The sequence below is a fragment of the Pipistrellus hanaki genome, assembly GCF_964339955.1.
Source record: "Pipistrellus hanaki genome assembly, chromosome: 18".
NCBI classification, from domain to species: Eukaryota; Metazoa; Chordata; class Mammalia; order Chiroptera; family Vespertilionidae; genus Pipistrellus; species Pipistrellus hanaki.
This window is the reverse complement of record NC_140520.1, coordinates 5,113,237-5,139,671: the sequence shown is the minus strand read 5'-3', so window position 1 is coordinate 5,139,671 and position 26,435 is coordinate 5,113,237. Positions and strand designations below refer to the sequence as shown.

Here is a 26,435-nt window from a genome sequence, read left to right as displayed (position 1 = left end):
CTTAAGAGACAAGTTAATACAAGAGAATATATAAATGAAGGTAGATTAGAAAAAAATTTGGTAAGTAAATGAGCTCCAAAAAGAAGTATGAATTTCTATTCTTCTATTAGTAGAAGTTAATATTTCTGGATTTTACAAAGTAAAGCACTTACACTTGGTTTCCACAAGAAGAGGGTTCCTCCGGAAAAGGTATGTGATTTGTGGATCCCGGATTACGAGGAGTGCTTGTGTAAATATTGGAAGCATCGTGTGATGATCTCTGGCTAGAATCCTGGGGTGGTGTAGAAAAACTAATGATAGAAGAATTATTAGATCCACTGCCTTTGCTCCCATTACATTGCTGGTTGAGTGTAGATACCTCACTACCAAGGCTATCCATTCCAATATTTAATTCACCAAGCTTTTGAATGGACCTATAAGATAAAAAACATAAGTATATTAAAATATAAACTAAATAACATTAACATATAAAAGATTAAAAGTTTAAAAAGTAAATCATGCACAAATAATAAATAATCTCTAGCAAGTTTAGTACTAAAAAGTTAGCATCTTCTGCTGAAGACATAACCAAGACACTGAAAGAAGACCCACACTTTTTACAGTGTGCCACTCTAAAGGAGATAGGCATGATGTATTTTAAGATAGGTATCATGAACTTCTTAGAAGTATCTTTTACCATTAAAACATAAATAAAAATCTGTTTCTTCTCTGGTATAATTTTGGTTTAATTTTCAATTTTAAACTTAGTTTCACAAAGAAGTCAATAAAAAATATTGCCACTTCCAAAATGTATCACCAATACAACACAACAAGCCATCTTCATTTTCTCTGTCTAGTAATCTCAGGCCAACGAGGAAATAAATGACTAGAATCAGGCCACGATGGGACAAAGTCAAGTGTCAACCCTATTTGTCACACATTCATTCATTCATTCATTCATTCTACAAAGACTACTTGCTAGACTTTGATGCAGGAACTAGGGAGATAAACCAGGGAGCAAAACAAGTCAGCCTCAGGGTTTTCCCACACTACAAGTCTCTGCATTAGGAAAACCTGACTCCTTATGTTGGACTCAGAAACCGTGAGGGCACAAAAAGGAAGCTGCCAGGCTTTCTTAAGATTTAGACCCTCAACTGGCCAGCATCCTTTTCTCCAGCCTAAATTCACTATAAGAGAGGAATGCACAAGGGGTGATTCATTGTACTTTCTAACGTTATTGTGTGTGTGTGTGCGCATGTGTATGTGCAAGGCTTTAACAAGACTTTAAAAGAGCAACTGAATATTATTATAGTAATGGTAGCCATTACTAAATATTTATTGGTTAAAAAATTTTAGCATTTCCCAAATATTCTATGAAACCAATCCTATGAAATGCTCCCCATTAAAAAAAAAAAAAAAAAAAAAAAAAGGGTCTGAGTCAAATAAATTTAGGAAGTGCTAAGTATAAAGAGTTGAAAATGTTAACATATCACTTTTGAGTCTCTGAAAGTAGAGAGAATGGCCTTGGCCATTTGGCTTAGTGTGTTGGAGCACAGGCCAGTACATCAAAAGGTTGCTGGCTTGATTCCTGGTAGGGGCACATACAGGAGCTGATAGATGAATCTCTCTCACATTGAGGTTTCTCTCTCTAAAACTCAATAAAAACATATCCTTGGATGAAGATTTTAAAAATAAAAATTTAAGTGGAGAGGATGAGGGAGAAGCAGAATATACCTATAATAAGTGCCAAATCATAGTGCCAATTATTAGTGTTAATAGAAACAAAGTATCAAAAGGTATAAAGTAATGATAGAGTACTGTTAATAAAAATCCTATCAAGCTTTGGCTGATTTTTAAAATTAAGATCTATTATATAACATAACTCTCTTTCTCCTCCTTTTTCTAAGCCTCTTGGAAGGAAGAAGCAAAATTTAAATATGGAAACTAAACTCTGTTGCCAGAATGATTTGGAAGAATAAAAGATTAAGAGGAAATGCATATTTTAATTTGTAGATTCTATCTTTATTCGATTTTTCATTGGTATCATACAGGTACTTTAAAATCCCAGTACAGGCTCAGATATATAAAACTAAGGACCCAGAAAAAAATTGAATGAAAATATTACATTAAAGGTTAGAAAACAGAATAGTTAAGAAAAGGTTAAGAGAACAACAGAGAATTTATGTAAAGCTAATTTACAAAAACTTAGGATAAACATCATAATAGAACTGGTTATCTATGGATTTTTTTTTTAACATACCTTTTAATGTAATTTTAAATTCTGACCTCTAAAGAAATTGAGAATAGCTTTTAAACAATAAATATATTCTATACTACATCTAAGTTATAAGAAATAATTTTAATTATATTTATCATTGTCTTTAAAGAAAGGAAAGGCCATTTTGAATAATTTAACTGTTTTTCTAAGGAAGTACTCCCCACCACTACCGGGATTACCTAGCTGCTTCATCTTCAGACAATCTAAATATCTGCTTTCACTGAAAATGAAATGGTCTGGAAGTCAAATTGCAACCATAATTTTTATGAATATGAAGAGGACATCCAAGAACCAGAAGTGGCAATTCATTAAATTAGGATCATTCTGAGAGCCACTGATTTGATCAGAGGTGATAAGAAAACAATCCTCAAATTGCATTTCGGAGGCCTACTTAGACTCTAGGCTACCATTATAAACATTCCTTGTGTGAAGGTTTGAAAACAGGATCAATTTCAGGCTCGCTGACTTGCACAAACCTCAGAGTGTCAAGCAGATAACTTCCAATATTATTGGGCCAAGGAAAGAACTGGCAGGCACCACTGTACTGCCTAATCTTAATCCTGATGATAGCCAACAATAATGGCACACTTCCTATTTGCCAGGAATTAGTCTAAATAAGTGTCTATACATTAACTCATTTAACCTGCCAACAACCCTCGCTCATTTAAATATACATATTCTGGTTTGTTAATTTTAAAACATGTTATATATATATATATATATATATATATATATATATATATATATATATATATATCCTATAATTAAAAATAATATAAGTTCATACTCTTGGCAGAAATTATAAGAATCATTTGAAAACACTGAATTAAGAAGAATCTGTATGTGTAAGCACTCAAAATAACAATAAAAACAACAGCTTACACTTCATATAGTGCTTACTGTACTGTTCTAAGCACTTTACATATGTGAACTCATTTAATCTTCGTGGCAGGGAGATCTGGGGGAGATAAGAGATCAACCGAAGGACTTGTATACATACATATAAGTACAACCAATGGACACAAAACTCTTGGGAGGGAGGGTATGTATGGGGGGGGGCAATGTTAAAATATGTACACAGATAATAATTTAATTTTAAAAAAATAATAATAATAATCTTCATGGCAACCTGTGAAGTAGATGAGAACACAAGCAAAAGAAGCTAAGCTAAGTAACCTCCCCTCGGTCCTCAGCTACCCAGGATGCACCTGGCAGTCTGCTTCCAGCCTGTCTGCTGAACTACACACTCTGGGGCTCTGGCTGCTTAGATGTGAAAGGACTTTAAAGGGATGGGCACAACTAGATGAGTCCTCAGAATGATGTGTCTGAAGATATGTAACTCCACATTACTCAAAACACTTAAAAAACCTTAACATTGCAAAGCCTACATGGAAAATAAACACTTCTTTTCAATAATTCCTCATGTGTAAAAACATGACTGAAAGACCAACCTATTAAGGAATTGCTCCGTGAGGTTTTGCTGCTGGTCCGGCCCATCCTCCTGATTGACACCTCCTTCAAGAAGCATCTGCTGGTATATCTGTCGCTGTTGCTCCTTCTGTTCTAAATGCTGTTGATAGCGTAACCTTTGCCTGTAATATTCTTGAAATTGTTCTGTTGAGTCTCGAAGCTTAAAAATTTGAGAAAAATATATTTGAGCAGACTGTGATTGAATATGTTCCTACTCAAGAGTAACTTCTGTAATGCTGAATAAAATATACAATTAGCTATATTTAATAATTAGAAAATACTAAATATATTGCACATTGAAAAATAGCATCTATGAGTCTTAATAGTCAAGTAGATTGGTCAACTGCTTTTTTCCACAGCAAGAGACTGACCAAAACGAATGGACATCCTGGGTCCTTAACTAATCTAAGATAAAAATACAAATTATAGTGGTCACAAGGGGAACATGGTTAGAGAATATGAATGTAGATAAAGAGTAAGAATCTACCTACATTACTTGAAAAAAACAGTTACTGAGGGAGTAATATTTAATAAACACAATATTAATCTTATTCAACACACTTAATTTAAGCAAGAAAATTGTTTAATACGTTACTCTAAAGAGAAACTTATAAAATTTCCTTCAAAAACAATACTTTAGGTTTCATATGGGATAGATGTATGTTCAACTTAGCAGTCTCAAACATTCCTACTTCACTCCTCTAAAAGAACTGTACGGCACTCAAACTCACAGGCCTTAAACATTTACTGAATCCCAATATGGGCACCATTGTACCAGTATGTTCTGGTACTCTCATTTCCCTTGTGATTTCTTCTTTGACCACTGGTTAAGAGTGTTATTGCATTTTGACAAATATGTGAATTTTCCCATTTTCCTTCTGTTATTATTTTCTAGCTTCATTCCATTGTGGTCAGAGAAGATACTTTGCATGATTCCAATCTTTTTAAATTTATTGAGCTTTGTTTTGTGTCCTATCATACAGTTTATCCTGAAGAACACTGCATGTATACTTGAGAAGAACGTGCATTCTGCTATTGTTGGTTTTTTTTTTAATAGGTGTCTGTTAGGTCTAGATGGTTTATACTGTTATTAAAGTCTTCTATATCCTTAATGATAGTTTGATTAGGTGTTTAATCCATTATTGTAAGTAGAGTATTAAGTCTTCAAATATTATTGCATAACTGTCTACTTCTCTCTTCATATATTTGCTTCATATATTTTGGGGTTCTACTGTTTGGTACAAATATGCATTTGTATTTTCAGTAGTACTTTTTCTACTTCACTCTGAATACTATTACTTCTTACAAAGAGAGTCACACTAAAGCCGCGGACCACCGGTGGGTGACTGCCGCTCTAAAGGACACTGGGGTAGTAAGGATTACCTCATTTTTTTCTTGCCTCTCTGGTCCTGGATTCTGTGCTCCATTTGCAGGCTCTTTTTCTGAAACTGAACTCTGGCCCAGGATTTCACTGTTGATAGGTCGCTGTGCCTCAACAGGTGTATCACTTCTTCCAGAAACGTGCAAGAAAACAAAAGGGAAGAGGTAGGGATGAAGGAAAATATATTTTAGTTAGAGAAATTTTAATTTAAAATAATTAACAGCCCAGCTGGCATGGCTGTGGTTGAGCGTCAACCTATGAACCAGAAGATCAAGGTTCAATTTCCGGTCAGGGCACATGTCTGGGTTGCAGGCTCTGTCCTTAGTGTGGGGCATGCAGGGGGCAGTCAATCAATGGTTCTCTCTCATCAGTGATGTTTCTACCTCTCTCTCCCTCTCCCTTCTTCTCTGAAATCAATAAAAATATATTTAAAATAAAATAATTAACATTTAACATTTGATATGCCAGACATATCAAAATGTAGGGTTCAGGAAAGTAGAGCTAGCTAGTCAACTTCACAAAGGCATCACTAGTTAGGAGCCTTGTACTCATAGGTACCTGAACATACATACACACATGCACAAAGAGGAGGAAGCAGAAAGACCTGGGAAGAGTTTTAGCTACTAGGCTTTAAACTGGAGATGACCATAAGATAAATAGAACTTGTAAGATTTAGAAATAGACTCAAATGACCTTCATAAAGTAACATCTGATTTAATTTTGAAATTTATACAACACTTCCATATGTATAATCTCATTTAACTTTCATAATAACCTGCGAAATTGGTTAGAACTCCCATTTCACAGATGAGGATACAAATTTAAAAAACAAGTGATTTTTCTAAAATTGCACAGCTAGTAAATACAGCTCAGACTTGAGTCCAGGTCTTCACACTCTCAATCCAACGCTGGCCCACACCTAAGGATTGTTGTGTGTTTCTGAGTAGGGGGGAGGGGGACGACATTTAATTTTGAGACTAATATTTAGAATAGCAAAAGCTTACATATTTCAACTGATTTTTCTTCCTTTTTGTTTTAGTTTTGTGTTCAAGTGAAAAGATATCCTTCAAAGTACTACACACTCCTTTATAGACCCCTCTTTCCTGTTTATCTTCTCAGTCACTGGGTCCCGGGATGTAGCATGGTGCTAGCACACAGTAGATACTCAAATATTTTTGAATGAATACAGACATCAAACATGTAGGAGTATCTTTAACATGATTGAGCTTCCCAATATTGTTTTACTTACACCTCAAATATTCTTTAAAACAAGGTAAACTTTTTCCAAAGTAAATGTTTATACTTTACCCAGAGCACAGTAGCTCTCCTTTAGCATGTCATGATCACCAGTCAAGGCACATACAAGAATCAACCAATGAATGCATAAATAAGGAGAACAACAAATCCTTCTCCCTTTCCCCCATTCCAAATCAATTAAAAAAAATTTTTTTAAGGAAAACACCCACTTACACCCACACACAACCATTAGATTATCTCAGACTTGTGGAAATTTCCTAATTTTTTTATGAGCAAAATCTTACCGTTCAGGGGATTCCTCATAAATACTGTGACATTCTGTATTCTCAAGCATGAGACTTCTGCTGAGGTTCTGCACCCCCGGATAATGGAAGTTAGCGAAGGAGTGTGACATTGGAGAAGTTTTGTTCCCAATGTCTGAGATCCTCTTATCGTGACTGGTCAGTCCACAAGTGAGGCCATCCAAGGCAGGATTCAGAGAGCGGGTCATATAAGCATCAGCTGATTGAGGCCTTCTCATTGGAGATGACGGGTAGGGAGAAAGTTTGCTGATAAGAGGAGTCAAAAGATCAGCGTATGCAGCTTTTGTGGGTTTCAGGAGTTTATCGACGTGAATATTAAGCATTTTCTGTTCAAAAGCACAAGAGAAGACCGAAGAGGGGAGGTTCTGAAGCCATGACAACAAACTCAGATCCAAATCGTCACAACCATTGCCACATAAGAGGTCGATGCCAAGAAGGACTTCGCTTTCTGTGATTTCTTCTCCGGTTGCTTTACTTTGACAAAATTCTACGCAGCACTCATACAGCAGGCCCTTCATAACAAGCTGAAATAAACGATTATTGCTTGCTTTGAAACCTGCCTCACTCAGCTTCCTATCAGCAGGAATGAATTCTGCAACCATGACACAAGCCTCTTCGAAACAGTGAACTCGTGCAGTGCTGGGATTCCAGTCCTTAAATTCAGCGTGATTGGTCAGGCGAGGCAGAGTCAAGAGCAGACAGAGCTTGCTGTAGTCATCCTTAGAGGGGCAGTACTCCTCCAGGGCATGCAAACACTGCACGGCTTCCTGCATGGTGAATTCCAGCTGCAAGAAAACAGAAGTTACCACTATAAACAGACGTAAGATATGAGAGCAATGAGAGTGTTTCATTCAAACGCAAAGACACTTCACATACTGTCAAACTATTCAATTGCAAAAGGATAACCTCTAGTGTCACAGAATATTCTTATGATTTTTAGGATATTTAACAACTTTCAAAGCAGAAACCAAAATATTTTTCACTACTAAAATAAAAAGATTAAATTATTTCATTAATTAGCTCATTAAGCTTTTATCTACTAGTATAAAAACAGTGTTGTAATTCAGGCTTGACTATTATTTTCAAATGTATAAATTTAAAGGTAATAATTGAGTTTTCTAAAAATGAAAACTGACACAAACCAATATTCAATTGTCTATATAACTTACTGTCACTCCAGCTTATCCAAAAAGCAAAAGAGCCGTTCTCAAACTTGCTTAGGAAAATTTGTGTGGGGAAAGAAAGAGTATCAAGAGAAAGAATATCGGACAGTCCATTTGCTATAAGAACCGTGCAGAGACAGAAGAGGAGGCTTAGCTGAGAGACAAATTACAGTAATTTGTGTAGTAAATGTGATATTGTCATAAGCTGTTACTTATTTTTATTTTTTTCCATAAGCTCTTAATGATGTAAGGAACCTCACAGCTTACGTACTCCAGCTTTTATATCTTACATGTAGGAAAAGGTAGGATGCATATTTAATCAAAGTAATTCAATTAGTGGTGAAGAGAATAAAAATTAGGGCTGTGATTTACAATCCAGTGTTCTTTCACTTTTAAACATCATTATCTGACAAAAATTTATTATTATCAGATAATGATTTATTAATATCTGAAAGTCCTTACTGTAATTTCTTTATGGTTTATTTCAATGAAAACTCACTGGCACTTTATAAAAGTTTCACTGGTTTTATTTTTTATTTTAAAAATATATTTTATTGATTTTTCAGAGAGGAAGAGAGAGGGATAGAGAGTTAGAAACATCGATGAGAGAGAATCATCGATCAGCTGCCTCTTGCACACCCCCTACTGGGGATGTGCCCGCAACCAAGCTATATGCCCTTGACTAGAATCGAACCCAGGACCCTTCAGTCCGCAGGCCGACGCTTTATCCACTGAGCCAAACTGGTTTCGGCAGTTTCACTGGTTTTAGATGTAACCATAACTAATATTAAAACTTGAATAGTAGTAATTCTCTAATCAAAAGGAATCTAGTATCATTGAACTTATATTGTCATAAAGATAACCATTTTATCAAAACATCATTTCTGCATCAAAGGAAATATGAGCGGACAGAAAGAAGAGGCAAACACAATCCACTCTGCGACGAGAGAAGCACTGATGCCGAGTCATCAAGTCAGGCCTCTATGGCCGCCTAAGCCACAGGAGCAGGACGGCGCACGTCTCACCCACCAGCCAGCCATTCAGTTACCATCTCTGCCTAAGTCTCGGGAAGACTGCAGCCTCACTACAGGCAGAAAGGACTACAACTGCTCAGGAGCAGAGCTTACCTGATGGTGGCTCAAAAACATTTCAAAAACTCATGACACTAATCTTTCGTTTTAGTGAATAAAAAGTACTTATGACTGAAACAAGACTAGGGCGCAAACCTTCAGGAATAAAAATCTTACATGCTGGGGCTCATCTTCTGCTGACATTGCATTGTTAACACACAAAGCTTCTAAAAACTTCTGCTTCAGGATAATGTAACGGAACCTGCGGAAAACAAAGTGTGAAGCATAAAGATGATTGAAAAGCTGGATTATAGCAATGTCAAAGACTGGACATGGAACTCAAGTTCCTGAAGCTGTTAAAACAAGCTAAGTGTGTCTTAAAGAAGTAATTATCTATTTTAAAAAAGAACTTCAAAGTTTTTAATTTTCCAACGTCTCATAAATCAAATGCAATTGTAAGTTACTGTAAGTACCTTTGCTTTCAGGACATTCTTAAAATATTTTATGAAGCTTATCACACTGAAGCCATAATTAAAATAATTTCAGTAGCAAGTAGTCACAATTCAATACAAGATGGAAGGATTTCTATTTCCAAAATTAATTCTAAACAAAAATCAAGTTTTCATGGAAGATGTCTAATGTAACATAATATGAAATCAAAATTCAGTAGAGGGTGGCAGGAGGCAGCTCATCAATGTTTCTCTCTCGTTGATGTTTTTCTCCCTCTCTCTCCCTTCCTCTCTAAAAAATATCAATAAGTACATTTAAAAATAGCAAGTTATAAAACATTAATTTTTTTTTTAAACTTCAGATGAAATCTTACCTTTTTTTGTCAAATTTTTCCATACATTCTAGAGGCTGAATGAACTGAAGAACTTCATCCCATTGACCGTCAAGGATTAGCTGCCTATATAAAGAGAAAAGCCATGCATTTATCAAACCTGGGTTACACTAATTAAAAGCAGAAGAGATGACAAGATAGCATTAAAGCTTCAGTCTGAAGTCTGTAATGGGATGAACTTTTTACTTGGTTCCTCAATCACTATCATAAAAAAAATGTTTTCTACAACTGATTTGTAACAACATACGTTATTCGAGAAGAATTTGTGAATCTACAACCACTCCTCATTCTAACATATGTGTTTTTTTCATTACTCTCTGTTACTTACGGGCTAGTGTGTGATATGTCCTTGTCTCAGTGTTTCTCACCTGGGGACAGTTTGCAATGTCTGGAGATATTTTTGGTGTCACAACTGAAGTGCTACTGACATCTACTTGGCATAGGTCAGAGATGCTGTAAATATCCTACAATGCATCGGATGCTCTCACCCCCAAGGACATGCACAACGAAGGATTATCTTGCACAAAATGTTAATAGTGCAGAGGTTGGAAAATCCTGCTCTAAATTGTGAATCATCTTCGAGGCAGTTAGTACTAAAGTCTACACTCTGAGAATGAAAACAGGAAGGAGTAAGGTCAGGTTTCATTCTACTTTAGGTTCTATTGGAACTTTTAAGTTACAGGACATTCCTATTGCTGCTGCTCTTTTATAACAGCAATTTTCCTCCTTTTGGATATTTTGAACAGTAAGATTTAAAAAGAAAGGAATGGGGGATCTACACAGGATTGCCAACTTTGGATTCTGCAAAGAAATATTAATAAAAAGCAACTGCAATATAAATATAATCACTCTATAAAGGGGCATTTTAATATTTAAAAATGTAGGAAAGCCCAGCCGGTGTGGCTCAGTGGCTGAGCATCAACCTATGAAACAGGAGGTTACAGGTTTGATTCTGGGTCAGGGCACATGCCTGGATTGAGGGCTTCATCCCTAGTAAAGGAGCATGCAAGAGACAACCGATCAATGATTCTCTCTAATCATTAGTGTTTTTAATTCTCTCTCTCCCTCTCCGAAGTCAATAAAAATATAAAACTTTAAGAAGAAAAATTATTAATAAATAAATAAATGTAGGAAGGAGACCATTTCAAAGGCCAGCCCTTTAAGATGAATCCATTTTGTTTAATGAAAAACTTACTATTTTATAATTCCATGCATTTTTCCTCAGACCAGTAAAACTTCTTCACAAACCAACAGGTTTCAAGGGGGTATTTGAGAGCCCTTGCTAAAGTGAAAGACCAGGCCAGACGGACGGCCTGAGGATTGGTTCCTAACATATTGTAGACTAAGTTCCCCAGTGTGGGGAGTGCAGGAGGCAGCCAATCAATGATTCTCTCTCATCATTGATGTTTCTCCCTCTCTCTCTCTCTTTCTTTTTCTCCCTCCCTTTTTTTTTTTTCCTCCTTCTCTCCTCCCTCCTTTCTCCCTCAAATAAAAAAAAAATTTTTTTAATTCCTTTCCTATGAACTAGGACCACTTCATTTCTTGAGGCTTTCCAAGTCACAAAATGCCACATGTCCAAGAATCTGTACAACTTGTCAAGGATATTTGTAATTTTTATCACGTAAGCATAAAATACATTTCTGTCCAGAAATGTGGGCTTTTCTTTTTCTGTCCAATTCAAGTTAGGATATATTTAGCTTTCCATTTTGGCAAACGTTAATTCCCTTTTGCTCTGCAATTCCATTTCCAAGAATCTTGTTCTAATCCAAGATACAGAAAAAAAGATGCTCAGTAGAGCATTTATTTAAGAAAACTTGAAAACAATTTATTGTCTAAAAATAGAGGAACTATTAGGAAATTAATAAAATTTGAAAATTTGTATAGTGTAAATCTGCAGTCACATAGAGAATCCTTATGATGTTAATAGATAAAGCAGGATACTAAACTATAAATGCAATATATTTTTCTTAATTGCTGTTATTTTTTAATATGCACAGAAAATTATTAGTAGAGCATCTAGAATCTGGAAGGGTGATTTTTCTTCCTTATTTTTCTATATTTGCTATAATAAATGTTTATATAATGAGAATGTTTTATTTCTATGACTAAAAAATGGTATTTCAGAAATATTTTTTCTTTCTGGAGTCCCTGCTTCCTTAATCAATTATTTCTTTTAACAAAGCCACAACCACAATCTAGCTATAACTCCCGTTTTTTTAATGGACTTCTAGATCTTTCTACTGAAACCATTCTACAGAAAGCATTGTTTGGTAAATGTTTTACTATAAACACAAACATTTTTTTAATTATACTTACATAGCCGTTTCATGGCTATAAAGTACTACCTGTGTTACACATATTACCTTATTGATACTTAACATTGCTTTAAAGGAGCCACACACTCACAGCTAATGAATTCATACCTCAGGAAAAGCATGTCATCTGAAAACAGGCCATTTATGACTCCACTTTCCTTCTCAAGAGCCAACATACTAATGTGCAGCTTCTTTGAGTTCAAAAAATCTAACATTAGCTTAATGATTTCGACTTCTTTTACATTCACTGTTTCTTCAGCCGTCATGTTGGTAGCCTAAATATTAAACAGAACAAAAACAAAAATTAATCCTATTGCTTTATGTCCAAGTGTTACTAACTGTCTGGAAAATACGCATAACAGGCTTCTTGTGAGATATTTAGTTCAGATATTTTGAAGTGAAATAGTAATACTTATCAAAACCAAGTCATTCTTTAAGGTGTAACAAAGGTATGACTGATTTTTTAAGTCGTTAACTTTGAGAAATACACTTTAGAATAGTTACAATTAACTGATATAAAGACTGTGATTTGCTTCAAAATAATACAAGAAGAAGGAAGTGGGCGGAGATAAAGATGGAACAAGAATAATCATGAATATTGAAGCAGGGCAATGGGTAACGAAGGTTCATTTGCTATGGTTTGAATGTTTGTGTCTCCCAAAATTTGTAAGTTGAAATCCTAACCCCCAAAGTGATGGTTTTAGGAGGTGGGCCTATGGAGATGATTAGATCATGAGGTCAGGGGTCTCATGACTGGGATTAGTGCCCTTGTAAAAGAGGCCCCAGAAATCTGGCTCAACCCTTGCACCTTGTGAGGATGCAATGAGAAGTCAACAGCCAGCAAGCAGGAAGAGGGCCCTCATCAGAACCTGACCATAAACTGAGCAATGAATTTTCACTACTTACCTATAAGTCACCAATCAATGGTTTTCTGTTATGAAAACCCAGACGGATTAAGTCAATATTATTCTTTCTATTCTTATATATTTAAAATTTGTCATAATAAAAAATACTTTAGAAGTTACTGATAAACAAACCATGTTTAGCTATGTCATAAACACCTTGTCCTAGGTATTCACACTCATTCCATAAGCATTTATTGGCTTTTCTCTGCAACAGGCCCTGTCCTGTACCCAGAAGACACTGGCCCTGTCCTTAAGAAGCTTATTGTATAGTCTAGCAGCAACATGTAAAATATTGCACCTTGTATTGTAGAACCAAACAAAACAAGGCTGGTTAAAATATACAACTTTAAGTTATATTAGTACTATCAACCTAAGCAATGATATTTTAACTCTCTAAAATCACTTCTAGCCGTAGCTGGTTTGGCTTGGTGGATAAAGCGTCAGCCTGTGGATTAAAGGGTTCCAGGTTTTGCCGAAACTGGTTTGGCTCAGTGGTAGAGCATCGGTCTGCAGACTGAAAGGTCCCAGGTTCGATTCCGGTCAAGGGCATATACCTGGGTTGCTGGCACATCCCCAGTAGGGGGTGTGCAAGAGGCAGCTGGTCGATGTTTCTCTCTCATCGATGTTTCTATCTCTCTATATCTCTCCCTTTCTCTCTGTAAAAAAAAAATCAATAAAATATATAAAGGGTTCCAGGTTTGATTCCAATCAAGGGCATCAATGATTTTCTCTCATCATTGATGTTTCTATCTCTCTCTCCCTCTTCCTTCCTCTCTAAAATCAATTTTCTGATGTTGTTCAATACACACAATGATACTTAACATTTTATAGGCTACATATTATTCAACATTCAGTCTAAATATTAGGTAACTCTGGAGTTACTGTGAATTCATAGCAATAGTCATATTTGCAATCATAACTTCAAGTTTAATGCTGCCATCATTTCAGTCAATAAAACCTAAAAGAAATTCATTCTTACAAATATATATTTTACATTGAGTCTACATTTAAATTTTGAATAGATACAGAAAACGTATCCTAGTTAACCTAGAATTGGTCAGGATTTTTAAAAATTAATTTTAAAAGACAAGTTTTAATTCTGTACTCTGAAATTCCCAATAGAGATGTACTATATTTTAATCACTCAATCCATAATTTTAATTCTTTTATACTTCACTGTTGCTGTATACAATATAAAACATAGGCATGTGCTTGATGACTATATCTCAGAATTATTCTTTTCTAACCACCCTGTGTTATTTAAATATTTGAGTGGCTCCAAAATCATAGCTATATGATTTAGAAATTAGATACTAAACATACACACACACACGCGCGCGCGCGCGCACACACACACACACACACACACACACACGTACATGCACACACACAAATATAAATATCCCCTTATCTGCAGGGGATATGTTCCAAGACCCTCCCGAGAATGCCTGAAATCATGGATTGTACTGAACCCTATATACTATGTTTTTTCCTATATAGACACACCTTTTCACTTAGAGGAAGCATGTTATGGCTTCTCTTTGGCATATCTAAACTGCCAGCAGCACCACTCTCGTGTTGTGGGGCCATTATTAAATAAAATAATGATTACCCGAACTACAAGCGCAGTCATACTGCAACAGTCAATCTGATAACCAAAACAGCTAATAAGTAGCCAACGGTTGAGGAGCGCATATGGTGAGTGTGGATAAAGTATGACTCCTGTAGGGGCGGGACGTGGCCGGACTGTGTGAGATTTCAGCATGCTACTCAGAATAGTGCCCAATTCACCACTTATGAATGATTTAGTTCAAGTTTTCCACTTAATGTTTTCAGACTGGGATTGACTGCAGACAACTGAAACCATGGGTAAGGGGGACTACTGTACATCTCTGTTATAAAAACCCCTTGGTCATGCCGCTGTCACGGTGGAACGACCAAAGGCTGCTCACCAGGAGGCTGCGTGTGCGGGTGGGCGGGTGCACACAGGTGGCTGGGCTGTGAGCGCGTGAGGCTGTGCAGGTAGGCGGGGCTGAGGGATTTCGCACACTGGGCTTTTAGTTTTTAAAATAATATTTAATTAATAAACAATTTTAGACTATTAATCATTACAAAACCAGAATTTTTCTCTAATTCAGAGAAAAATAACTCAGTAATAGCCCTAGCCAGTTTGGATAGAGCATTAGCTTGTGGACTAAAGGGTTCCGGGTTCTATTCCAGTCAAGGGCATATGCCTGGGTTGCGGGCTCAGTCCTCAGTAAAGAGCGTGCAAGAGGCAGCCAACCAATGATTCTCTCTCTCATCATTGATGTTTTTCTCTCTCTCCCTCTCCCTTCCTCTCTGAAATAAATAAAAATATATTTAAAAAAAAAAAAAGGACTCAATAATAAATGCTTCTTCCTACCTCCTCAGAGAGGCTATAAATCAGTAAGAATTAACTAGCTTAGGAACGAAAATTATCTTTTAAATGAGATGCATAGCCAGCCAGTGTGGCTCAGTGGCTGAGCAGCTACCTATGAACCAGGAGGCCATGGGTGATTCCTGGTCAGGGCATATGCCGCGGTTGTGGGCTCGATCCCCAGTGTGAGGACATGCAGTAGGCAGTGATTAGTGATTTTTTTTCATCATTGATGTTTCTCTCTCTCCCTCTCCCTTCCTCTCTGAAATCAATAAAAATATATACATTTTTTTAAAATGAGATGTATATACAATAGTATGAAATGTTATGTTAACTTAAAATATTAAAAAATCAATGAAGAAGTGTCTAAAGAAAAGTACAGTCGATTTCTAAAAGCCATTAAAAAATGGAGCTCTGGCCCTTCAATCTGACTACTATTTAGCCAAAGTCAGCTCTGACAGCCTCTTAGGTGGACCTGCCAGCTCATGGTACACATGAACAATGACTCACCACCCAGAACTTGTGTAGGGCCAAAAATAGGGTATATTCTACTAAAAATCAAAAGTAAAAAAGGGGAAACTCAGAATGTTTCGGTATTTCCATATTAAATGGCAGATTTATCTGTAAAAATATATCACAAAAATGTTTTCCTTTAAGGAATAAATTTTTACTTATATCCAACCTGGACTAGGTAAGGTAAGGTAACAAGAGTTTGTTAATTTTAATTCTTTATTGTTTAAAGTATTACATATGTCTCCTTTTTCCCCCATTGACCTCTCTCCAGCGCTTCCACCCAAGAGTTTTCTTTAATAAGCACATCTGACCCTGACCAATTTGGCTCAGTGGATAGAGAGAGCATCGGCCTGCGGACTGAAAGATCCCAGGTTTGATTCTGTTCAAGGGCATGTACCTTAGTTGCGGGCACATCCCCAGTAGGGGGTGTGCAGGAGGCAGCTGATCGATGTTTCTCTCTCATCATTTCCATATTTTGGCATACATCTAACTCTCTATGCCTCTCCCTTCCTCTCTGTAATAAATAAATAAATAAATAAATAAATAAATAAATAAATAAATAAATAAATAATAGAAAATATATTTTAAGAAGAAGAAGTTCATCTGGTCCTGACCGGTGTGGTTCAGTTGATTGTCTCGTGCACTGAAAAGTCGCCAGTTCGATTCTTGGTCAGGGCATATACCCAGGTTGTGGTTTGATCCTTGATTGGGGTATATATTGGGGGGGGGGGGGGGGCAAATGATCCAAATAATAATAATAAGCTCATCTTGAAACCAGCTGGAAGGTGGTTAATATTTCAGTACTTAACAATATCCACAGGCACTAAATTTCAGATGGACTCTCTGAATCAATATGTATATTCATATTGATTCTTAGTGAAGCAAGATTAGAAGAATGTATTAAGGAGGCAGAAATAAAGTTATTTTTAGAAATCTAAGATTAAAGATAAAACGTTAACAATAAGAAAAAAAGATATAATGACAACAGAAATACAGGCAGTCCTCTGGTTACGTCGGACTTGACTTAGGTAGTTTCATGGTTATGTTGCCATCTCCCATTTACTTATTAAAAAAAAAATTCCGTCATTTTGACGTATGTACACATGTGCTTTTTTTAATTATTATTATTTATTTGCCACAAGTAAAGGTCAGGAATTATTATCTTTCTTTTAAAATTTTTTTACTGTTTCACTTCATTGGTGCTGTCTGTGCTCCATTAATTTTATTTACTGTTTCACTTCATTGCTGCTGTCTGTGCTCCATGTGAGTGACTTATGTAGGTGGGTTCCGACTGACAGCGAAAAGTAACCCAGGGACTGCCTGTAGACCAACTTCTATGTGCATTTCCATACATAGATATGGAAAAGGTTTTATGAAAAAAAACATCAATGGTAGCTTTCTAACCAATTATAAATAGATATGATTTAAACGTTCCTTTGTGATGAGATTACTTACTTATAATACACATTAAAGAGAAAGAAAAACATACAAAACTAAAAATCATTCAGAAGTATAACATTAAAGATATTGGAGTACAGCCACTATAAATTTTGTAGTCGAGAAAAAAGTGCTTAAGAAAGGCTCCATTAGACCACAATTCTATCCTACACAATAAAAAGCACTCTCTTTTAATTTCCAACTATTACAGGATGCCTAATACTGAACTCTGGTGCTTTACAATTCCAGTTTGCAGGAAAAAGTGTGGATAAGTAAATGAAGTCCTGTGAAGCCACTGAAGAAAAAAAAAAAATCAAATACAACATAGGACTACCGCACCTTTCCTTTTAAAAAATGAAAAAAGAAATCTGCTGGCTATTCTTTTAACAAAACAGCACTTCAAACACTTAGGCTGCTGCCGGGTCATTTACCCCGTATTTCCCGGCCTATAAAACGACGCCCTCATTTTACAGTTAAAACATAGGTTTAGGCCTGTATTCGCTGTATAAGACTACCCTCCACTTCAAAGAAAATACTTACTTTGCCGTCAAGATCTGCAGGTAATTTTTGTGCAATTTTGGTCTTTTGCCCCCGATTTTCGGTTGACTTTTTTTTCAGTTCAAAAGTCGTCTTATACGCCGGAAAATATGGTAATTGTAAAAGTCCAACAGCCTAGAAGAAACAGGCCCCGGCCAGTCTTCAGATGAGACCACAGCCCTGTGACAGCTTGACTACAACCCTAAGAGACCTCAAGTCAGAGGCACCCAGCTGGTCTGTGCCCAGATTCCAGACCCTCAGAAACGCCGCGATTTGTTGTTTTAAGCCTCTAATTTTAGGGAAAATTTGTTGCACAACAATAGAGAATACAGAACTCCACTTTCCCCCCACAAGTAAGAATGTATTTTCTTCCTAGTATCGAACTGAAATCTACTTGTGACTTTCATCTAGTTATGTCTTCAGGGTCAGCATAATACAAGTTTGTTATGTTAAAAACGTACACATATTTAAATCTGACAGTAATTGTGTTTATTCCCCTACTTCCTTCAACCATTTCTCAATAGCTTTCATGTCTCCCACCATTCTGGTCGTTCTCCTCTTAACATTTGTTAATCTCCCTCTTAAAACATCTCAAATTGAACACAACATACCAGGTGTGGTCTGGTCAGCCACTGTATACAGCGAAACTAACACTTCCCATGATGCAGGCACTATACAATGAATACAACAAAACAACTAAAATATAAAGAGTACCATAAAAGACTTACAAATGCAATGTAAAGGTCTCCTTTCTACTACAACATTGTGATATTTCAGGGGTAAAAACATAAGGACAGAGGGGTGGGAAGGAGAAGGGAGAGGTTAAAGGGGTAAAAAGATTCTTTAAACAATAATACTTTAAACAATAAAGAATTAAGCCGAAACTGGTTTGGCTCAATGGATAGAGCGTCGGCTTGGGAATTGAAAGGTCCCGGGTTCGATTCCGGTCAAGGGCATGTACCTTGGTTGCGGGCACATCCCCGGTGGGGGGCGTGCAGGAGGCAGCTAATCGATGACTCTCATTGATGTTTCTAACTCTCTACTCTGTATCTCTCTCCCTTCCTCTCTGTAAAAAATCAATAAAAATATATTTAAAAATATATATATATTTTTTTAAAAATAAAAAAATAAAGAATTAAAACAAAAACAAACAAAAAACACAAGAGGACATAATTAGGATTCAAGAAATCTTGAGTCTAATTTACCTTAGAAATTAGTGAGAAATTGTCCATATTATCTTTTTGTTTAAATATAATATATATATATATATATATATATATATATATATATATATATATATATATATATTTTTTTTTTTTTTTTTTTTTTCCCCCACCCAGAGTGGTTTAGTTAGTTGAGCATTATCTTGTGCAACAAAAAGTTGCCAGATGGATCCCAGATCTATGTTCCTCTCTCACATGGATGTTCCCCTCCCCTTCCTCTGTCTATACATGTCCTTGGGTGAGGACTTAGAAACAAATAGTATGGCGATAATGCTGTTACTTAAAAAAAGAAAAGGAACAACATATTTCATCCAAGTCTTCAAGTGAAATTGATGGCAACTCCATAAGTACCGGTAAGTGCCATGTTACCTGACCCCAGATTTATCATACTCCTGCACAGAACAGCTTACCTCTCACACTGCAAATACTCCTGATGAAAACCACAGGACAAGGTAAACCATTTCTCTACAAATCAAGAACCAATAACCCACACTGAGGATTATTTAATACCAAATGAAACTCCAGTCACAGCTATTTGCCATAGCCTTATTTTCTAAACCTGAGACCCTCCTACAGAAAGCAGGAACACATCCCTGACCCACATAGAGGGAGGAACCCCCTTTTCTCCACGTCACACAGTAATCAGGACCTCTTTGGGGGAGGAAAACTGCACCTTAACAGTTCCCAGGAGCCTTTGAAGGCCACTGTGAGAAATCAGGTCCTGGCGCTGAAAATGCTCAGTAGATCAAGCAGAAAATGTTAATGATCCCCGCCAAAGCTCCACTGTATTAAAAGGTAATCAGTTGGTGCCTTACATTTTTTTTCCCCAGAGTGCTTTCAAATACATTATTTTGTTCAACTTCAGAGCTTATTTCCAGACTAAAACAACAGCAGGTGTTATCCCCATTTTACAGATCTAGAAATCGGAGTCAATAGAAGGTAAGCAGCTCTTCCAAGATTGTCATCAGCAGCAAAGGGAAACTTAAATCCTGGCTGTCTGACTTCCGGGTTACTGATCTAAGGAAAACTGCATCTTTTCATACTTAGTTTGAAGTGTTTCTCAAACCGCAGCCTATGTCAAGCTGTCCATTCAGTAAGTACTCGATAAATTCCATTTCACAAACAGAAGAGGATGAACACAGTTATAGGAGGTACGTAAGCTAATACCCCTTTCCTCTACAATACATTCCCATTACTGGCTTTAAAAAAGGGGTTGGGGGAAGAGACAGAACATGGAAGTTGGAGGGTGGGAGATAAACAGTTTAAAATCCCTTCACACAAAAATTAACATAGTTAGTATACCTAAAACTGATAGGATGTCTGTCAACTGTAATTGAAAAAGATTAAAATTCATATATAATGGCATCCAAATCCAAGCTGTTACTTTAAAGCTAACCATATACCGTTATGCGCAATTTGTCTTTTCCATCCTTGTGTATTTTCCATCCTTGTGTATTTTTCCTTTCCTGGGTGTAAGCAATCTATCCCCTGAAGCCTAAGGTTCATCACATCTTCCTTCTAAACGAGACCTCGAGAATATGTCATATAAAGGAAAATGGGCCCTTAGGCATTGCTTCTTTCTAGTAAAATTTCAATGCAAACACATGCCAACGCTGGAGACAAAAAAAAAAAAAAAAAAAAATCTACTTGGATTTACCGTGAAAAAAACATTTCCTAGCGCATGAAAAACATGTTTACGTCTGAGCCATGAACTTCTGGAAGTGTTCTCTGAAGTCCACAACAAAGAGAGGGCAGACAGTGCTGGGATCACCACCTATGAATCTGGGTGGAACAAAGGGCTTCTCCTTCATTATGCAGGGAACCAAGTTGCCAAAAAAAAAAAAAAAAAAAAAAAAAAAAGCTCGGCTCAGACACCACGCGTGGTGAGTGAGCGAGTCTGGGCACAGAGAAGGAAAATCAGATGCTGGTCAAACGCCGCCGCAGCCTGCCCCCGCCCCCGGCCCTTTTGGCCAAGGCCTGGCCCCGGAGCGACAGCCCCGAGCCCTTTCTCTCCAACCCAGGGACCCAGATTACCCCCGAGAGCGGCATGACCGCCTCCCGCATCCCGCAGGCAGGCGCCCCCGCCGGGCTCCGCCCTTCCCTCGGACCCCCGACCAGATCCCCAGAGGCCGCTCCCGGGGACGACCGACGTGAGAACGGCCAGACCCGGCCTCGCGGGGCTGCCCCTCGCCCCCAGCTCCCAGCCCCGCAGCTGCCCCCTCCTCCCGGCCAAGGCGTGCCCACCCCCCGGGCCCGGCCACGGAGCGAGGAAGGAAGAGTCCGCGCCGTCCGCCCCGCTCCCGCCTCTCGGCGGCCGCTCGGTGCCCCCGGAGCCGGGCTGGCAGCGAGGGAAAGATGTGGTCCCGGGGCGGCGGCCTGGCATCGGCCCCGCCGTCCCCAGGTCCCCATCCCCGCGGCGCGGGGGCCTCGCCCGCCACCCATCCCACCGCTCAGCAGCCCGGCGCACTCCAGACCCCCCACCCCGGCCGCGAGCGCCGCCCTGGGGGTCGCCCGGCCCGCAGCCCCGGCAGGTGTTGACAGGTGGCGACGGGTGACCATGGCAACGCGAGGTGTGCGGCGCGGCCCGAGCCTGCCTCCGCCTCCGGGAGTCACTCACCTGAGGGCGAGCCCGGGACGGCGGCGGCGGCGGCGGCGAGGGCGGCGGGGAGGCCGGCGGCCGGGGCCCGAAGTGGCCGGCTCCGCGTGGGGCGGGAACGCAAGGGCGGCGGTCTGGGCTTGGCGTCGGTCCTCCCTCCGCCGCGCGTCAGAGCATCGGTCCGTCCGTCCGTCCTCCTCCTCCGGGCGGCCCCTCCCAGCGCGGCGGCCTCAGCCCTGCCTCCCGCAGACTGCGGTTGTCAAACGGTGCCGAGCCCGTCCCGGCCCCGCCAGCCAATCGCCGCGCTTCCCCGAGGCGCCGCAGGACCCCGCCGCGCGGGGCGGCCAGGCAGGTGCCTGCGCGGAAAGCAGACTCCGGGCAGGACCCTCCGAGCCCGGCGAGGGGAGGACCCGCCCGGACCGGCAAGCTCAGGGCTGGCTGGACCCCCGGGAAGGGCGGGTGTGGCGGTTGCGGGAGACTCGCAGCCCCGACGCAGACCCCTGGCCTCCCGCGACCGTGTGTCCCGAAATAGCGTGTAGCGGGTTGTGGTTTCCCCATGGAGTCCTCTGCGCATTAGAATGGACTCTTAATATGCCTCCTGGATAATGTATGAATACCGGTGAATGAAATAAATCTGGCCTCCTGCTGTTTTTCCAAGCCCCATCCTTCCTGAAAGTGCCAGCAGCTTGGGCAGGGGAGGGTGTCCCTTCTGGATTTTGTGATGACCTGCCTTGAATGGATAGTTTTTTGTTTTTTTATTACCCCTATGGGGTGTAAGCTTCTTGGCAGCAAAACCTTACTGCTTCCCACCCCTTCGGTGCAGTATGAGGGCATCCATTACCCAACCACGCTGCATCTGGAAGAGTATCATCTGGACCAATTCAGAAGCGAAGAATGCAGGGTTATTCGTCTCAAGAATGAACTTGTTTTAACGATAAGAACCCTTAGTTTTTCTTCTTCAAAACACTCTGGGTATTGTCTAGTTGTGTTCCCAGTTTGCAAACTCTAAGGCCTTTGAATGTCTATCGTTTGTTTCTAGCCGGAGCCTTATGATTCATGTTTACTCGGTGTGTAACTAGTATTCCACAAACATGCATGATGCTCAGATGAACTGAATGAAGCATTCAGGGGGTTGTTAAAACCATGTAGAACCAGGGAAGAATGCAGTGACACAAACCTGCACTAGCCAAGAGTGATCTGCGGCCTCCCAAAGTGGGGGGAATGTGGTAAAGAGACTAGTAAGAATAAGCATCAAATTGGCCCTCGCTGGGTAGCTCAGTTAATTAGAGCATCACCCAGATATGCAAAGATTGCAGGTGCAATTCCCAGTCAGGGTATGCCAGAATCAACCAATGAATGCATAAATAAGTGGAACAACAAGTTGATGTTTCTCTCCCTGTCTCCCTCTCCCTCTCTCTCTCTCTCTCTCTCTCTCTCTCTCTCTCAAAACAAATTTTTTTTAAGAAAGAATAAACATCAGAAACATTTCTGGAAAGGGAGAATTTGATCCAATTCAAAAAGAATTGCTAGCTTGATGAAAAGGTTTTAAGAAAAATATTGATAACCGTGGTCTATGTTCTCAGTGGTTAGAGCATTGGCCCACCCACCCAAGGGTTGCAGGTTTGATCCCCAGCTTGGTCAGGGGAGTGTGTGAGGCAACCAAATGATGTTTATCTCCCACATTCTCTTTCTCTTCTTCTCCCCCTCCTCATCTCCCTTTCACTCTCTCTAAAAATCAATGGCAAAAAATATCCTCAGGTGAGGATTAACAAAAAAGAAAGAAAATATTTTCAAATTCAAGGAAAACAATTATAAGCACAAAAGCGGAACTGTAAAACTTCAATTGTCTAGTCCTGATGCACTCCTGGAAGAAAATCATTAAGAACCCTCTCAATGATAAGTGACCAACAAATAAACACAATTTCATGTTTAAAAAAAGGGGTTGATCTCTAAAACCAAAACAAAAACTGCAAAATGTTTATATTGAAAAAGTGGGCAGATATGAAATAGCCTGGAAATAGTTTGTCAATTACTTAGCCAGTATATTTCAACTGGAAACCTACTTCTCAATCTTGAGTCTCAAATAGTAATAGATGCTAGATGCAGAACCTTTTTAAAAAAATTTTTTTATTGATTTTTTTTTTTAACAGAGAGGAAGGGAGAAGGGTAGAGAGTTCAAAACATCGATGAGAGAGAAATATCGATCAGCTGCCTTCTGCACACCCCCCACTGGGGATGTGCCCCAACCAAGGTACATGCCCTTGATCGGAATTGAACCTGGGACCTTTCAGTCCGCAGGCCGAAGCTCTATCCACTGAGCCAAACAGGTTTCGGCAATGCAGAACCTTTTAAATATTTATACATTCAACGGAATCTAGAGTTACTAATTAGGGACACTCTGACAAACATGCGACCAGCTATTAGGGTCAGGGTGCTATAAAAAAGCACCTGACGTATGGCACTATGTTGGTTTTGGCATTCATTAAGCACAGAACAAAGCATTTGCCTATGTTCTCATGTAAACCTCACAATCGCTCTTAAAATGTCTGTTAATTATGCCCATTTAGAGATTAAGGGAGAAAACTTACCCAAAGTCAAACAGCTGACACATTACAGAGCCAAGGTTCTAACCATTCTGACTCTTAAAATCTCCTTTTTCCACTCCACTCTGCAGCAACTGGAAATATTAGTTTCAAGATAATGGACTTTATTCTGCCGAGTAGGGGGAATAAAAGGTCTTAAATCCCTCATCTTCTATAGCATAGTGTCACCTGCATCTCAACTTTCAATAAACAGCAGTCAGAGTTGTTAGAAGCAAATACATAACCATTATATTTCCAGAAAGGGGGGCTGGGAGGAGGAAAGACGGCAATGAAATACAAGACATCTAGTACATCTTATCACTTGTACTCCGACAAATGCATTGATTGTATATTTGCTTCCTAGTGTAACATCAAGTGTTACCCGACAACCTTAATAGCTGTTAGCCTGAGGTGTCAGCTTTCCTCCTGTACTCCGCAGCGCTGGGTGAGATTAGATCTGCTTGTCTTTCACTCTGGTTGCTGCAAAGCGGGCCGGATTGTTGGGGAAGGACAAGGCTTTCTCAGATGAATGACTGTCCTTAGATCCCGGGGTTCTGCCTCAGTCACCCGCCAAATATCTGAGGGCCTCCTCTGGCTCAGGAACTAGGTTAGGCATCGCTTGAAAACGCAGGTTCTAACTTGACAGGATGACTCATGGTGCCTTGTGACATACATGCCTGCGGGCCAAGGTGGACCCCTTTTAATAGGATTCTCAAATCTCACTTCTGAAAAGGGGAGTAGAAGTTTTTGGTTTTCCCCAAAGAGGAGAAAGGAGTCAGAGGACTAGCCTAAGTTAGGAAATCTTGCCTCAAGCTGTTCAGGGGAAGTCCAGCGGGGATGAGGGAACTTGTTTTAGAAGCTCTCCTCTCATCGTTAGAGAACGCACACTCATAAATAGGCATACCAAAGAGCTGTATGCTTCCCAGCCAGCAGTGCCCGGTGCTGGGAGAACAAAGTACCTCCGCTGGGGCTTCTCCTTCCAGCAGGTTCAAGGACCATGGAGGCAGAATACCAACTCTATCAGAGCGCCTGTCTAGACCAGACCCCTAAACAAAAGCTTACATTAGATGTGAATAGGTAAACCCCATAAAGAAAAATAGGCGGCCCGGATAGTGTGGCTCAGTGGTTGAGCATTGACCTATGAACCAGGAGTTCACAGTTCGATTCCCGGTCAGGGCACATGCCCGGGGTTGCTGGGCTCAGTCCCCAGTGAGGGGTGTACATTAATGTTTCTCTCCTCCCTCTCTGTAATCAATGAAGAAAAGAAAAAAGAAAAATAGGCCTTCTCTCTCCAGGGTACAGACCTGTGCCATTCCCTTCCCTGTGCCATCCCCCACAGGCACGTATCCCCTAACTTCTAGGGGCCTGCTGTGATTGCAACCAGGGGAGCAATGGGCAGTGGCAGCTCGTCCCGGGCTCACCCCCTGAACCGTGTCCAAGGCCCCCTTTCCTCTGCCTGTCCAGTGAGCCACCGCGGCCCCGCCTGGGCTCCCTGTTGCTTCTATGCCCTTCCTTGTTGCACTCTCCTAAGCATGTTTCTGCTGCCGTCAATAAATTCTTGCTTCCTTTTTTACACACAAAAAAAGGGAAAACACATTCTTGTTTTTTTCCTTTATTTTCTTATTAAAATAAAATTTAAAAATCTAAGTTCCTGGTTTTCAGGCACAATGCTCAGTGCCTGAAAGCAACTATAAGGCTTCCTAGAAGAACTTGGAAATAAAATTGTCCTTTCTGAATTACTGCTGAGATCAACATTTCAATAAATTAGAGTAGAAATACGCAGTCACCTTAAAGCAGGGGTCTTCAAAGTACGGCCCGCGGGCCACATGCGGCCCGCAGAGGAGTCTGATCTGGCCCGCCAGGTTTTTTGGGCAGTGAGCGCAGCCGAGGTGTTACAGTAGGAATTAGTAGTTCATATAGTCCGGCCCTCCAGCTCTCTGAGGGACCATGATCTGGCCCCCACTTTAAAAAGTTTGAGGACCCCTGCCTTAAAGCCTCCAAATAGATGGTGTTTGGGTGGGTGTCATCAGGGGAAGCAAAAACTCGAGCCCGATTTCCAGTGTCGGGAACGAGGCCATCTTGCAAGGTGGTCCCCAGGCTCTGAGAGCCGGTATTCCTGTTTCTGTTTTAACTGTATCCTTATCTTGCCTGAAGCCTAGGCAATGAATTTGTTTAACTCCCCTCGTTT

The 26,435-nt window shown here is 39.6% G+C and overlaps 1 protein-coding gene across 3 annotated transcripts in view; it reads right to left on the bottom strand.

Moving 5' to 3' along the window:
* The window catches only part of WDR47 (WD repeat domain 47), a 33,176-nt gene extending 11,229 nt beyond the window's left edge, over positions 1 to 21,947 (bottom strand). The window contains exons 1-8 of one of the 3 annotated variants that reach the window (XM_084865506.1): positions 21,687 to 21,947; positions 12,165 to 12,331; positions 9,724 to 9,807; positions 9,078 to 9,162; positions 6,650 to 7,452; positions 5,111 to 5,234; positions 3,709 to 3,887; positions 153 to 413 (exon numbers count right to left, since the gene is read on the bottom strand). In XM_084865506.1, coding sequence (XP_084721632.1) covers positions 153 to 413; positions 3,709 to 3,887; positions 5,111 to 5,234; positions 6,650 to 7,452; positions 9,078 to 9,162; positions 9,724 to 9,807; positions 12,165 to 12,322 — 1,694 coding nt within the window. In that variant the 5' untranslated portion in view covers positions 12,323 to 12,331; positions 21,687 to 21,947. Of the gene's footprint in view, positions 1 to 152; positions 414 to 3,708; positions 3,888 to 5,110; positions 5,238 to 6,649; positions 7,453 to 9,077; positions 9,163 to 9,723; positions 9,808 to 12,164; positions 12,332 to 20,726; positions 20,748 to 21,686 lie in introns of those variants that run through there. The other 2 variants (XM_084865504.1, XM_084865505.1) reach the window with 2 other exon arrangements.
* Positions 21,948 to 26,435: the final 4,488 nt, after the last annotated feature.